General features: G+C 43.2%; 1 protein-coding gene across 1 annotated transcript in view; it reads left to right on the top strand.

The window, feature by feature from the left end:
• Nucleotides 1-392: 392 nt before the first annotated feature.
• GNPTAB (N-acetylglucosamine-1-phosphate transferase subunits alpha and beta) overlaps nucleotides 393-15,483 on the top strand; it is a 73,168-nt gene continuing 58,077 nt past the window's right edge. Inside the window, exon 1 of the mRNA XM_042947509.1 lies at nucleotides 393-698. Coding sequence (XP_042803443.1) covers nucleotides 582-698 — 117 coding nt within the window. The 5' untranslated portion in view covers nucleotides 393-581. The remainder of the gene's footprint in view (nucleotides 699-15,483) is intronic.

The raw sequence follows: 15,483 nt of genomic DNA, 5'->3' as shown, positions 1-15,483 counted from the left end.
GTTAAGGAGACAGGGGAAAGGAGCCCAATACAGCATCTCCTCTTAACGCTGTAAAAATTATTTACCATAAGTTTCCCAATTATTGTAAATGCAGAAAGGGGTTTGTGTACACAAGCACTCATAACGCCTTCTGTGGCACACCGATCTTGCAGGGATTGCTCTCGGTTGAGAGCCCAACCCAGCCTGCGGAGAGCCCGCTGCGCACGCGCGGACGGGAGGGGCCCTCGCCCGCCCTCCGCCCCTCCGCCCGCCAGGTGGCGCTGGCCGCCCCGCCGCCGCCTCCGCTGCCGCCACCTCCGCCTTTGCCTCTCGCCGGGCCAGACCGGGGCGGCGCTGGCCGCCTCGCGGGCCGCGGGTCCGCCTCCGCCGCGCCGAGGGCGTGGGCTCCCGGCTCCCGGAAGCGGCGGCCGCGGCGCGGAGCCGAGCGGGCGTCGATCCCCGGAGCAGCAATGCGTGGCGGCCGCCCCTTGTGACCTGAGCGTGGCGGCCGGGCTGGGGCCGCTGAATGGCGGCTCGCTGAGGCGGCGGCGGCTGTGGCTGCTCCGGGCGTGGCGTGGCGTGGCGTGGCGGCTGCCGGGGTGATGCTGCTCAAGCTCTTACAGAGACAGACCTATACCTGCCTGTCCCACAGGTATGGGCTCTACGTCTGTTTCGTGGGCGTCGTTGTCACCATCGTCTCCGCCTTCCAATTCGGAGAGGTGAGTAGCGGCGCGGGAGCCCGGGCCGGGGCGGCTTGGACCCGCACGACCCCGGGGCGCTCCGAGCCCAGGCGCGCTTGCCTTTTGCCTCCCCATCCTCCCTGCAGCTCTGGGGACATGTCCCATAGCCTGACTTTTCCCCCGGAGGCTCCTAGAACTCAGATCTCCCCGAGCTCCAGTTTCAGCATCTGGGATCCAGATCTCGTCCGCCTCAGGGTTTGGGGGATAGGGGCTCGTTCTACCGATTCCTGTGCCCTCCAGGTGCTTTCTTCGGGGCCCCCAAGTTATTTGATTTTTTCGCTCGGGCCTTGTCGTCCTCCCCGAAGCCCCCTCCCGGGACCCAGAGTCGGTGTCTTTGTCTATTCCTGAATTCTCCAAAATTCTCATTCCCTGCCCCTCCTACAGTTTTTCTCCTCTGCAGTCACCCTTCTAATCTTTTCACTTTTGACAAAGGCACTTTGTCTTCTTAATCTCGTTTCTTTCCGGATTTCATAACTTTCTTCAAGGGGTGTGTGTTTCTTTGCACGTGAATTTGCAGTGAGGACAGGGTAGTGGCCCCAAATTTAAAGACTTACTTGTGAAAGGGATTTTTTTTTTTTTTTTTTTTGCACTTTTGCTCTGTTATTGGGGACATCACCAGTTAGCCTGTAGAGGCTCTACTGGTAGATGTGCACACACGGATGTGAGAGATCTCTTGGCAGCCTCAGACATTCTTCCCTATCCTGAGATCAGCTGGAGGCTGGGGCCCCTTCAATTGACCTGGAAGCCCTGTCTTAAACTCCAGCACCCAGTCTCTTGGGAGCCAACACAAGCCCTTGGGTCATGGGATATGCTAATAATTTAGACTCCGAATAGGAATCACACAAGCCAGGCCTTTCTTGATCTGCCCTTAGGTAATGTGCAATAAAATAGTTCAGTTAGACGCTGTAAATTCTTTAGAGGGTCCACACAACAGGTTTGGGAGATGGAAACACCCAAGTTTAATAGATTTTGTGCCTCTCTGGATATGTAGATGAAATATTTTCTTGAATGAAACAACCCTTTGGTTTAGGTTGGATGGTTACATTACTGACAGTCTAATTTGGTATTCATCATAAACAAGTGTACAGAGACTGGTTAGGTCAGAACTGGAAGAGCACATGCATATGATTTTAGAGAACATGTTTAAAAATAAGTATAGCAACTCAGAGAAAAGTTGTATTTTCAAATTGTTAAAAATCTGTTTCCTTGTTTTAATATTTATTCCCTGCTTCCCCCCCCCCCCCTTTTTGGGTAGGAGGTTGCAGAAGATTTTAAAATTAAGAGAACGGTTTTTAGAAATACCACAGTCTACATTTGCTTAAGGTCTGTACGCATGCTGGATTGTAAACTTCTTTTTTTTTTTTTTTTTTAATTTTAACGTTTATTTATTTTTGAGACACAGAGAGACAGAGCATGAACGGGGGAGGGTCAGAGAGAGAGAGAGAGAGAGAGGGAGACACAGAGTCTGAAACAGGATCCAGGCTCTGAGCTGTCAGCACAGAGCCCGACTTGGAGCTCGAACTCACGAACCGCGAGATCATGACCTGAGCTGAAGTCGGACGCTTAACCGACCGAGCCGCCCAGGCGCCCCGGATTGTAAACTTCTTAAGAGAAGGTGCTGTCTGTTGAAATACTGTAATCCTGATGCAGGGTACCTGTGCCAGGTACTGCCGGAATATGCAGTCTAAATATTTGTGTAATGAGTGAATGATTTAATTATGTGGCATGATTTCAAGTGTACACTTTTAGTAGTTCTTGTTCTAGAGAACTTTCCAGATTAAATTAAAATAAGTCTTAACAAGTAAGGGTGAGAAAGTGCCCCAGACTTGTAAGTGTGGAATATATACCTAATTATTATACCACCTGCTGTTTTATCTTTGTTCCATATGTTACAACTTAATACAGTGAATATATCTATGCATACTTGTCTTATTCTTGATAGATTTTTTTTGGCCCCGAGTAATTTTAAGTTAGCTATTTACTAACACCCCTGGAGTGTGAAGGTGACTTAAAGGCATCAGCTGTTAGAATTTTTCATTTTCTGTATTCCACGCATGGTTATTTATTTACCAAAAGAAAGACGCTTGTCAGCTTTGAAATGGTCACCAACCTTAGAGTTTGGAATGGACGAAAGAAATAAGAGGCGAAGAATAGGCATGGGAGGTGGAGACAGCTGGTCTAATGCCACTAATATATTGCCTGTAATATAGTTTCTTTCTTTTAAAGATTTTGTTTTTAAGTAATCTCTACACCCAATGTGAGGCTCGAACTCACAACCCTGAGATCAAGAGTTGTGTGGTCTACCGACTGAGCCTGCCAGATAACCCTGTAGTACAATTTTTGCAGCATAGTGGAAAAGAAAGCCATGGAGCTGGGCAGGTCAGGGTTTGAATGCTAGTGCTTGTATTAATGATCATGATGATAGCTAGTAGATAGGGCTTACCAGATACTAGGTGCTCTCTTAACTGCTTTACATATGTTAGTTAACTCATTTAATCTTCATGACATCACCCCTGAGATATGGGTGATATTATAATGCGCATTTTATAGGTGATGAGAGTGAAGCACTTGCACAGATTACTCCAGCTAGTTCATAGCGGAGCTGGACTTTAAATCAAGGCACTATATGGTTCCAGAGCTTGTACTACTCTTCCTGGTCTTTCAGTCTGAGCTGTCCTTTTGTATGATCTTGGAAAAGATACTGAGCCTTTTTGAACTTCAGCTTCCTTATCTTTGAGAGATAAGAATACCTTCCTTGCAAGGTTGATAGGATTAAGTAAGGCTTCTTATGTAAGGTACTGCTTGAGGTTCCTAGTAATTGCAGACTTTCTTTAAATGGGAGTAATAAGTATTGGGGGTACCTGGTTGGCTCAGTCGATTAAGTGTCTGACTTTGGCTCAGGTCATGATCTTGCAGTTCAAGTGTGCCGTTGGGCTCTGTGCTGACAGCTCAGAGCTTGGAGCCTGCCTCGGATTCTGTGTCTCCCTTTCTTTCTGTCTGTCTGTCTCTCTCTCTCAAAAATAATCAATAGACATTAAAAAAAAAAAATGGTAGTAAGTATTGTTACTGTTATTATTCTCATCAACTATTTTATGCCGTTTCAAAATATTTAAAATATTTAAAATATCAACTATTTTGAAATAAGCCCTTGAAATAGAATATTACCATCATACAGTTAATGTTACCAACTTGTTAATAACTTTGCTAATTGCAGTGGATAAAAGGACTAAGATGGTCCTTGTTAATTGTGAATTCATTAATATCTTTCTCCCACCTCTTGGTAGAAGTGGTATTGGCTGCTACCTTTTGATAAGCCATTTGTACACTCATCCAAATTTTGAGGAAGGAAAATGTAATTGAGGGAGGGAGGTATTAACACATAACAGTATTTAAAAATTTTTCCCTTTAAGTTGAGCCAGGTACTCTTTAGAGAACTCTTGGGAACTCTGATCAAACAAAAGCAGAGCTAGATCCAAATGCACAGGGAGAGCCCTCAGGATGGGGACTAATAACCACCGCAGTGCACTGCCTTGGGGTGAGGGTAGCAGATAGGAGCTTGTCTGTTGTAAATTAGTTGATTGAACAAATCATGAGGCTCTGGGAGCCTCAGTTTCCTTATCTATAAATGAGGACACTAGATTAGATTACTATGCTCTGAAGATCATTTTTTGCTCAGCAACTTCTGATTTTAAATATTTGTCCTCTGTTGGTTGCTACTACATAGAGTTTAAAACATGTGCTTTTGAGGTAAAATTTTATTATTTCAGGGCCATCATTATTTGTTGAACCATTTATATACAAATCCACAATTCCATATCTGAAAATTCTACTGAATTAACCTTATAATTAAACATTAGTATCTTTTACAGTGAACATAGGAGTAATCTCACTCAGGACAATAAAGACTATAAATAGCTTCAGGTCAGTTTAGGCCAAGTTTTGCCACCAAATGAGTTCAGCTCAGATCAGATTTTGTTGCCAAGTAAGGTACAAAAAGGTCTTCAATTTTTGAGAACTTTTTGGATTTCAGGATTGCGAATAGAAGCTTGTAAATCACTGTTGGGTGTGTATGTGTGTATCTGCATGTGTGTGTATGGTTTGTGTGTATATGAAATATACCACTTCCTTGTTTCCTTATGGAAACAAGTAAATACCCCAAAATTAACTTTCATGAGGAAGCAGATTCAGATGGAATCTACCTGTAGTGGGTAGTTTTCCCCTGGCCTGCTTGTTCCCTTTGGCTTGTCTGCCTTCCTGCCATTTTGGATTAGTGAGATGTTACTGTTCAGCGAAAAAGAAGGTTGAAAACTGGGTCCAGCCAAAGTCATGCTCAGCTGCTATGACCAGTTTCTCATCCTGGCTCCATTTCAAGAAAGAAATTAGTTACCATGCTTGTATTTGATTAGTTCACTCATTAGACATATATTTTGAGTGTGTTCTTTCTTTGCCAAAGGCAACAAATAGGTGGAGTCAAAGGGAGCTGGCCTAAGAATTGGGAGACTCTAGCTCCTGGATAAACTATGACCTAAGTGCTTTGTTACTTCCCCTGCTTTGTTACTACTTCTAGATGCCTCCTGGGCTGGCGGCAGCCACTCTTATTTGTTATCTTATCTCCTGTGGATTTGTTTTGGGGTGGGGAAAGCTTTCATTGTTAAAAATAATGTCTTAAAATATCAAAATTTCTAAGACCCCCCCCATTTTAGTTTTAATGTTCTGTGAATATACATTTATAGAGTGCTTCCCATGAGAAAGCATGAACTATAATGTAACGTAGTTGGCACTACAGAGAAAATGCCTTGGCCACATAGAGCCTTTTTAAATCGTCTTTCTTTTGTGGGATTTGGGAAAGATACACAGTCCTGCTGTCAAAGCAGGGACCTTTTCTTAGTCCCTCTATATTCTTTGTACCTAGGAAGTGCTTGGTACCCAGTTGGTGCCAACTAAATACTTGATGATAGATGGATGGATGAATTAGTTGGGGTGAGCTTAACAAACGTCCCCTTCAAACTCATTTATTTACAATAAAGATAAGATTTCTACCCTGATGTTCAGACTGTCTCTAGCTACCTTTGATTTCTCAGACACAATTGGTCTGATTGTACTTTGTATGGTGAAAGGTTCTAGAAAAGATACAAAGAATTATAGCTCATCTTTGGCCATCTTTGTCTAGTTGAGGTGAGGCCATGCTGTATATATGAGTAACAGTACAAGGAAGTGAGCGATTGAATGCCTGAATAGATACACAGTAATTGCTTAGAAAATCAGAGGAAAGGAAGAAAACTATGGGTTGAAACGTCCTAGAGGAAGGTGAAATTTTTTACAAGGAGGCAAACTTTTTCCTTTTGAACTATTAGTGGTTTAAAATTGCTGCAGGTGTTTGTTAGCAGCACTTCAGACAGAATCCGACTCAGACCTGCCTTAAGAAAAAGGTAGGGGCGCCTGGGTGGCTTAGTCAGTTAAGCATCAGACTTAGGCTCAGGTCATGATCTCACGGTTTGTGAGTTCAAGCCCCACATTGGGCTCTGTGCTGACAGCTTACAGCCTGGAGCCTGCTTCAGATTCTGTGTCCCTCTCTCCCTCACTCTGTCCCTCCCCCTTCATGTGCGCACGCTCTCTCCCCCTCTCTCTCTCTCTCTCATAAATAAACATTAAAAAAAGAAAAAAGGTAGTTTTGGGGGCACCTGGCTGGCTCGGTCAATTAAGCATCTGGCTCTTGGTTTGTCCCAGGTCATGATCTGCGCTGTGTGCAGACTTCTTGGGATTCTCTGTCTCCCTCCCTCTCTCTGCCCATCCCCCCTCACAGAGAGGTTGGGTTGGATAGAAGTGCTCACATGATGTCATCAGGAATCTCATTTATGTCCCTGTTCTCCAGCTTTGTTGGTTTAGTTCTCAGGCTAGTGCTGCCCATATGGGAGGAGATTGCTGCCAGCAACTCCAGCTTCTAGTCTGCTAGTTGAGTAACCCTAGCAAAAAGAGGGTTTCATTCTCGTTAGTGCCAGCTAGGTCCAGGGTGGCCTGCCCAGCCACAGAATGAGTGCCCTTGCTATGCCCTTGTTAACCATCTGAATCACCCCCAGAGTGAGGGTTGTGGGTGGCATAGTCAGCCTTAAATGAACCACGTGAACTGAGGGGCTTCCCCAGAGGGAAATCATGAGGTTGTTATCAAGCGAAGGGCCGGAGCAACAGATGGCCTAGACACTGCCTCGAGCCAAAACCCATTTCCTTTCCTGGGCATTTAATGTTGACCTTGTGACTATGATAGCTCTTAGCCCTTTACCTTCTTCTAAAAGATGTAAAAGTTGTTTCCCTTTTTAAAAAAGATTTGATTTTTTGGGGGCGCCTGGGTGGCTCAGTCAGTTGAGCGTCCGACTTCGGCTCAGGTCATGATCTCATGGTCTGTGAGTTCGAGCCCCGCGTCGGGCTCTGTGCTGATGGCTTGGAGCCTGGAGCCTGCTTTGGATTCTATGTCTCCCTCTCTCTCTGACCCTCCCCCGTTCATGCTCTGTCTGTCTCCCTCTCTCTCTCTCTCTCTCTCTCTCTCTCTCTCTCTCTCTCTGTCAAAAATAAATAAAAAACATTAAAAAATAAATAAATAAAAAATAAAAAGATTTGATTTTTTTAAAGGTAATCTCTAACTCAACGTGTGGCTTGAACTCACAACTGCGAGATGGGTGTGTAGCAGTTGTCATGTTGAATGAGCACAACTGATGTGTAGCAAGTATCTTCATTTTTGTCTCCCGCTGGCCCTTTATATTAACTTGTAGGGTTGGTTCTGCCTCTGCTTCTGGGCGAAAACTCGGGTGGGCCTAAGCCTTCTCTTGTCACTCTAGGTAACCAAAAGTCTTGTGGTCACTTCAGGTTATAAAACATAATGTCATTTCAGCAACTTTGAGTCTGCTGAATTCACAGCCTCTTACCTCCCCGGCTCTGGCAGCTTTGTCTCCCTTTGACAGAAAGCTCTAGGCAGAAAGCCTGCAATTGAGGAAGGAAGATGAGGCACAGTGGGATGCTTTTCTCTTTCCTCATCTGGTGCTTCTCTTTCTCCATAGCCTGTTTCTGGCCCCTCTTAGGGGTCAGCACCCTAAGAGGTTGGAGCACCTAGAAGAAGGAAAGGAAGTGAGGGCAGGAAAGTCCTTCCAAAACAGGTGCCAGAGCTCTGGAATTTCCAGGTGTCAAAGCTTGTTCCCTCTTGAGTGCTTTCAACGCACTCCTTCAGAGACCACACCCTCAGAGCCATGACTGGCTTTAACTCTGATGAGAGCAAATGCGTCTTCATTGTGGCTGGTTGCTTATGCCTTCCTTGGTTCTTAGGAGTCTGATGCCATCGTAAGCCTCTCATCTCAGTGTCTGTCCTTTTCTTTTGGGGGGCCCTGGACCTGAACTAAGTTGACCCTCTGCAGGTATTCTCTCTCTCTTTTTTTTTTTTTTTTTTTTTTTTTTAATTTTTTAAATGTTTATTTATTTTTGAGAGAAAGGGTAGATAGAACATGAGTGGGTGAGGGGCAGAGAGAGAGGGAAACACAGAATCTGAAGCAGGCTTCAGGCTCCAAGCTTCCAGCACAGAGCCCGACGTGGGGCTCGAACCACGAACTGTGAGATCATGACCTGAGCTGAAGTCAGACGCTTAACTGACTGAGCCACCCAGGAGCCCCTCTGCAGGTATTCTCTTGTGCATGGCACTCATCTGGTGCATGGAAACCCACATGCTTTGCTTTGTAGGGGAGGAATTTATCTTTTTCCTCTGCTCTTCTAAAGTTCTTGGCTAGGGCCCCTGTAACTAAAGACAGGTTGATAAGAGAAAAGCATACAAGTTTGTTTAATATAAGTATTACATGTTGTAGGAGCCTTCATAAGGAAATAAAGACCCAAAGAAGCAGTTAAAGCTTAGTATTTTTATTGCAGGTTTGATGAAGAGTGGAGAGTTTGGGAAAAACGTGATAGGAGAGAAATGAGTATGAGCTAAGTGTAGTAGGCTGGGGAAACACGAGGCCTGTTCGTTCAGGTTCCTTTTGGCATCGCTTGTTCTTCCGAGATAAGGATGCTCCTTTCCTCCAGGTGTAGGTAAGGCATTTCTCACAGAGGGTCTGATGACCTGCTTCAGGGGAAGGTCAGAAAACCCTTCCTGCACCTGCTGCTTCTCAGATCCCTTCAGCTTGAAATACTCAATAAGCCAATGTGCCATATTTGGGGGTAGCATATCCTGAACCCTGTCAGCTCGAAGTGAGGGAGGGTGGGCTGGCTCCAGCATAGCAGCAACCTCTTCCTTGCCCTCAGTGCAGGTAGCCGGCCAGCCCTTCCATTTCTCAGGTGTGAGTTGGATGTGGCATCCTCCCAATCGCAGGGATCTGTAATGGGCTATCTTGGCGGTCTCACTGAGCCCTTTTCCTGCTTGGAATGGAATCTTGAATGGAAAGATTTTCCACCTGTCCTCTTTAGATAAGGTGGAATGGAGTGCAGAATGCCAGCAGCTTCCTAACCTGTACCCTTCTACCACAATTTGGATAAGTTTTCAACCATCTCCTCCAGAAACTGCCTCTTGTTTCAACTCTTCATTTTGGGACGAGGCATCTGGTCTTTTGGTGCCTCAGAAGAAACTTAGATTTTCTCAACTTACAATTGATTGAAAACTCAATCAAGTTTGCCCTGGAGATGAAACCTATTTGCCATTTCTGTACTCAGCATCCTCAGCACAAAGACATTGCCTTTCTTATCTTGCAGTCCCTGCGCCCCAGCAGAACACCAGAATCATTCATTCATTCAGTCAGTAAATTCTTTGAGCACAGTGCTGGGCCCCTGGGCATGGAGAGTGAACAGAGCAGACAGATTCCAGCAGAGGACCAGTTTATATTCTGGTTGTACAGTCAGACATTAAATGCTTCTTAATGACAGTTGTGAGAAAGGCTATAACCATGAGAGGGTGTTGTGGGAGAGACCAGCAGTGTCTAGTCTGGTTCCTGGGTCAGGAGAGGCTTTCTCGATGCAATTTGAGCTCCACTTTGAAGGGTCAAAATTGCTGAGGCAGAGGACAGAGGTGGGCAGGTCTGTTCTAGGCCATCGGTTCTTAGCCAGAGACGATTTTGCCCCCAGAGGCATTTGGCAATGTCTGGAAACATTTTAGGTTGTCACAGATGGGGTGTAGAGTGGGGTTGGTGCTACTGGCATTCAGTGGGTGGAGGCCAGAAATTCTGTTAAACATCCTACAGTGCACAGGCCAGCCCCACCACAAAGATTTTCCAGCCCCAAGTATCAGTAGTGCTCAGGCCCTGGAAACAATGTGAAGGGCTTGAAGTTGGGGTACGTTTGAGAAGGTGAATTGAGGCCTAAGTAGCTGGAGGTTAGAGAGCAAGAGAAAGTGAGGATCTGGGGAACACTGGTACAGTTGGTAGCACCCTCTTCCCAACACTTGGGAAGATTAGGTGTTCAGGATTTGGGTGTTCTAAGAACAGTCAGATGCCATTCAAGGTTATTATGTACTGGCATGTAGTGGGTGGAGGCCAAGGATGCTGCTGAACTTCTTGCAGTGCACAGTATAGCCCCCCAAACAACGTGTTTTCAGGTCCTAAACGTCAATACTGCCAAAGTGGAAAAACCCGGATTAGAGGGAGAGCAAGAATGGCTGCAGGGCACTTAGGAGCCTTGGACAAGGCTGGTAGAAGGGTATGTTAAGAGAAGTGGACAGATTGGAGAGATTTAGGAGGCAAAATTGTCTGGTCTTTATGTTGCATTATGTGCCAGATACTCTGCTGCCATGTTGGGATACAAAAGTGAGCAAGGTAGACAAGTTCATCTCTCCCAGATGCTATCTATAGAGGCTACGAGAATGAATAGGTGCTTTGTTGAATGAATACTTATAAAATTTTATTTTTACTCAGTGATTGTGATCGAGCCTTAGGAAGGATGGTTTAAATGACATGCCTAACGTTTATCAGGCACCTTGCACAGTGCCTGGTACAAGGTGGTCAGTAAATGCCACGTGTCCCATCCCAGGATTGTTCTTCCCTTGGCCACGAGGCTCAATGAAGAGTGCAGCGGGAGACCTACCTTCTGGTCTGGTGCCCAAGGTCCCATTGAAGAGTATATTAATCCTTAGGGACAGAGCAGAAAGGTTCACAATTTCTTTATTATGGTTAATATGAAAACAGAGGGAGCAAGTGCATTAATTTAATACAGCTGTGCTTTACGATAATGCATATTACTCTGGTTCCTCCTAAAATGTAACTATCAAGTGTAGCAGTGATGAGTTATGCATATCTTTTAATATCTCTCATTGTCCTTTAGATTGATCGTTCCAGTCTTGTGATCCACATGCAGTATCTTTAGCAGGTGATTAGTCAGCCTATGTGTGATTCATACTTTGCACTAAATTAAGCAGGAAAAAAAAGTGATCTTTCAAAAATGTTATAGACTAAGTCACACTTGTGCAGGGATATTGCCCACTTTAAAATTGCTTCCTAAAATTGTTTCTTCTTTTAGGTTCTAGTTTATTTTTCCCACTGGATATACCTCCCCATCCCCTTCATTACCTCATTCCATTAACTTCATTTCTATCTGTGATTAATTCCAAATTGGATAAAACCAAATTTTTTGAAGCTGATTATTCGACAGAGATTTATGGAAGTGTTTGCTCTGGGCCAGGTACTCTTCTGCTTACTAGAGACACAAAGATGGTTCAGTTTCTTTCTACTCTTGAGGAACTCGCTCTAGACAGGGAGATGGGCAAGCAGATAGATTAAGTTGAAGAAATAGGAATGGGTGTTTCTCAGACATAAGAGTGACATCTGAATTTGATGTTGAAGGAGATGGCTGAGGGAAGAAAGGGGAACTCCCCCGACCCCCTTTTTCAAAAGCGAAAGATGCCCTCGGTGTAAAGGCACTGGTTTGAGAGGCATTATCATCTTGCAGGAACAAAAGAAGTTCTGAAGGGCTGCAGCACACTGGGAGTTGAAGCTGGAGAGGCAGTAGCCTCCAGGTTAGGACTTGCCTGTTGAGTGATGGGAAAGAATATGGATTCATCCTGAAGAAAGTAGGGGCCACACAGATGATTATTATTTGGCCCTTTATAGAAAAAATTTTGCTGATCCCCTGGCTTAAAAGAACATTCCCTTGATGTGCAGGACAAATGGGAGCTGGCTGATCTGGGTTGGATTTGGTGGGCTCTGCTCCACTTTCCTTCCTCCTCCTGGGACCAGTGGGCCAGCCTAGGTGTGTTCTTCTCAAGACAGTGGTAAGGGCACAAAAAATCAGATGGATACTTGGCAGACCTTTCTGAGGTTTAGACTTAGATCTGGTGTATTCACTGTCTTTTTATTCCCTAAACCCATCAAATTTGTTTCTGCCTTAGGACCTTTGCGTTATTGTCCCATTAGCCTGGAGAGGACTGCCTCCAGACCATCATGTGACGGGCTCCTTCTTGTCTTACAGGTCTCAGCTCAGTAGCACCTTCTCAGATGGGCCCTCCTTACCACCCAGCCTACAGTAGCCTCTTTCACCAGCTCATTCCTTATGATAGTCCCCCTTTTCTTTTTTTAAATAGTACTTAGTCTGAAAGTGTGTGTGTATTTGTATATTTAATGTCTTATCTCTCTCCATCAAAATGTAAGCTCTGGGAACAGGGTTTCTGTCTTATCCAACCTTTCTGTCTTATTTACCACTGTATCCTCAGCTCCTAGAATAGAGCCTGGCACCAAGAAGTAGAGTGCAGAAATACTTTGTCCTAGTATCTAAATATAGTAAGGTCACCTGCAGTGATCAGTTTCTAAATTCAACCTTAATGGAAAGTATATAGGTTTAGATGATATACATGTGTACTTATATTAGGGTTCTTCAGAGAAACGGAATCAGTAGGATGTATGTCTGTGTGTGTATGGAAATAGATTTATTATTTAGAATTGGCTCACAGGATTGTGGAGGCTGACAAGTCTCCAAGATCTGCATTTAGCAAGGCTAGAGACCCAGGAGAGCCAATGGTGTAGTTCTAGTCTGAGTCCAAAAGCTTGAAAACCAGGAAAGCTGATAGTATAATTCCAGTCGTAAAATTGGCAGGCGTTAGACTGAGGAAGAGCTGATGTTTCAGTTCGAATCCGAAGGCAGGAAAAGACTGGCGTTCAGCTCAAAACAGGTCAGAAGCAGTTTTCTCTTACTCAGCTTTTTAATTTTATTTAGGCCTTCAACTGATGCCTAAATAAAATTCAACTGATTTGAATCAGTCTGTTCATTCAAATGTTAGTTTATCCAGAAACACCCTCAATGACATGCCCAAATAATGTTTGATCAAATTTCTGGACATCCTCTGGCCTAGTCAAATTGACACATAAAATTAAACATCATGATAATTTAATAGGTTTTCTTTTCTTTTTTTTTTTTAATTTTTTTTTTTTTTTTTTTTTTTTTTTTTTTTTTTTTTTTGAGAGTGAGACAGAGAGTAAGCAGGGGAAGGGCAGAGAGAGAGGGAGACACAGAATCCGAAGTAGGCTTCAGGCTCTGAGCCGTCAGCACAGAGCCCCATGTGGGGCTGGAACTCACGGAACCGTGAGATCATGACCTGAGCTGAAGTCTGATGCCCAACTGACTGAGCCATTCAAGCACCCCCAATAGGATTTATTTTCTATAGCAGCTTTAGGTTTACAGAAAAAATTGCATGAAAAGTGCAGAGATTTCCCACATACCTCCTCTCCCCCAGCATATTATCCCATTTTTAACACTTTGCATCAGTGTGGTGCATTTTTATAATTGATGAACCAACATAGATACATTTTGAAAAATTTATTTATTTTGAGAGAGAGAGAGGATCCCAAGTGGTCTACAGAGTGCAACGTGGGGCTTAATGCTGCAAACCGTGAGATTAGGACCTGAACTGAAAGATTTGGATGCTTAACTGACTGAGTTACCCAGGCACCCCGATAGATTTTTATTAACTAAAAATAAATTGAACATTAGGGTTCCATTACATTAGGATTCATTCTTTGTGTTGTACTGTCATATCATGTATCTGCCATTTCACTATCACACAGAATAGTTTCATTGCCCTGATAATGCCCTTGCCCTGCACCATGCCTAGTGCTTGCTTTCTTCTCCACTGGCAATCAGTGATTTTTAAAACTTTTTAAAACTGTGTATATAGTTATGCCTTTCCCAAAATGTCATTTAGTTCATTGCTGTTATATAGGAAAACAATAGATTTTTGTATATTAATTTTGTGTGCTGCAACCTTGTATCCTGTAACTAATTGTTTATTAGTTTCAGAAGATTTTTTTTTGGTCAGTTCTGTAGGATTTTCTAGACAGTCATGTCATCTGTCAACAAAGACAGTTTTACTTCTTCCTTCTCAATCTATATACCTTTCATTTCCTTTTCTTGCATTATTGCATTATTTAGGACTTCAGTATGTTGTTGAAAAGCAGTGGTGAGGGGTGATATCCTTGCCTTGTTCCTGATCTTAGTGGGGAAGCTTTGTGTTTCTCACCATCAAGTGTAATGTTAACTGTAGGTCTTTTGTAAATATTATTTTTAAATTGAAGAATTTTCCCTCTATTCCTAGTTTGCTGACATTTTTTTTTTAATTTTTTTTTTTTTTTTAACGTTTATTTATTTTTGAGACAGGGAGAGACAGCATGAACGGGGAAGGGTCAGAGAGAGAGGGAGACACAGAATCAATCCATTACTGGTAGAATTGTCTACCCATGACAGGGTGACAACTGCCATCCACCACTCGGGTCTCTCGTGATGCAGGGCGGGGAGCCTAAGATGCCTATTCAGTCTATTTGCTGACATTTTTTTAAATCAAAAATAGGTATTGGGTTTTGTCAAATGCTTTTTTCTGCACCTATTATGATCATATGATTTTTCTTTTGCCTATCGATGTGATGGGTTACATTAACATATCTAGAATATATCCCATTTGGTTGTGGTATATAATTCTTTCTGTACATTGTTGGGTTTGATTTGATAGTATTTTATTGAGGATTTTTATATCTATGTTCATGAGAAATATTATTTGTAATATTTTTCTTCATAGGATGAGTTAGGAAGTGTTCCCTCTCCTTCTGTTCTCTGGAAAAGATTGTAGAGAATTGGGATAATTTCTTCCTTAAGTGTTTGGTAGAAATCACTTGTGAACCTCTTTGGGCCTGGTGCTTTGTTTTGGAAAGTTATTAATTATTGAGTCATATTCTTTTATAGGTATATGCCTATTCACGTTATCTGTTTCTTGTTTGAGCTTTGGTAGATTGTGTCTTTCAAGGAATTGGTCCATTTCAGTTAAGTTGTCAGACCTGTAGTCTTAGGGTTATTCATAACATTCCTTTATTACTCTTGTAGGGAGTATTGTAGTGACTGTTCTTCTTTTGAATTATTGTCGCAAAACACAAATAACAACATTTACCATTTTAACGGTTTTTAAGTGTACAACTCAGTGGCATTAATTACATTTTCATTGTTGTGCAATCATCACCACTATCTATTTCCAAAACTTTTTCGTCACCCCTAACAAACTCTGTAACTATTAAGCAGTAATAGGGACCTGGTAACCTCTGATTTCTGTCTGTATGGATTTGCCTGTTCTGAATATTTTATATCATGGACATTTCATATAATATTTCTTTACTCGTCCTGGCAACGTCTGCTTGTTTTTCAGTGTTTCGGGGGTAGGGGGGAGATTGGATTTGCTTACTCTGCCATTTTGCTGAAATCATGCTTCAGATTGATTAGTTTTGATTGTTGCTTTTTCACATGATATTTTATCAAACATTTTATCCTTTGATGAGGT

This window comes from Panthera leo, chromosome B4 (genome assembly GCF_018350215.1).
Source record: "Panthera leo isolate Ple1 chromosome B4, P.leo_Ple1_pat1.1, whole genome shotgun sequence".
In the NCBI taxonomy this organism is placed as follows: Eukaryota; Metazoa; Chordata; class Mammalia; order Carnivora; family Felidae; genus Panthera; species Panthera leo.
This window is presented reverse-complemented; position numbering and strand designations above follow the sequence as displayed.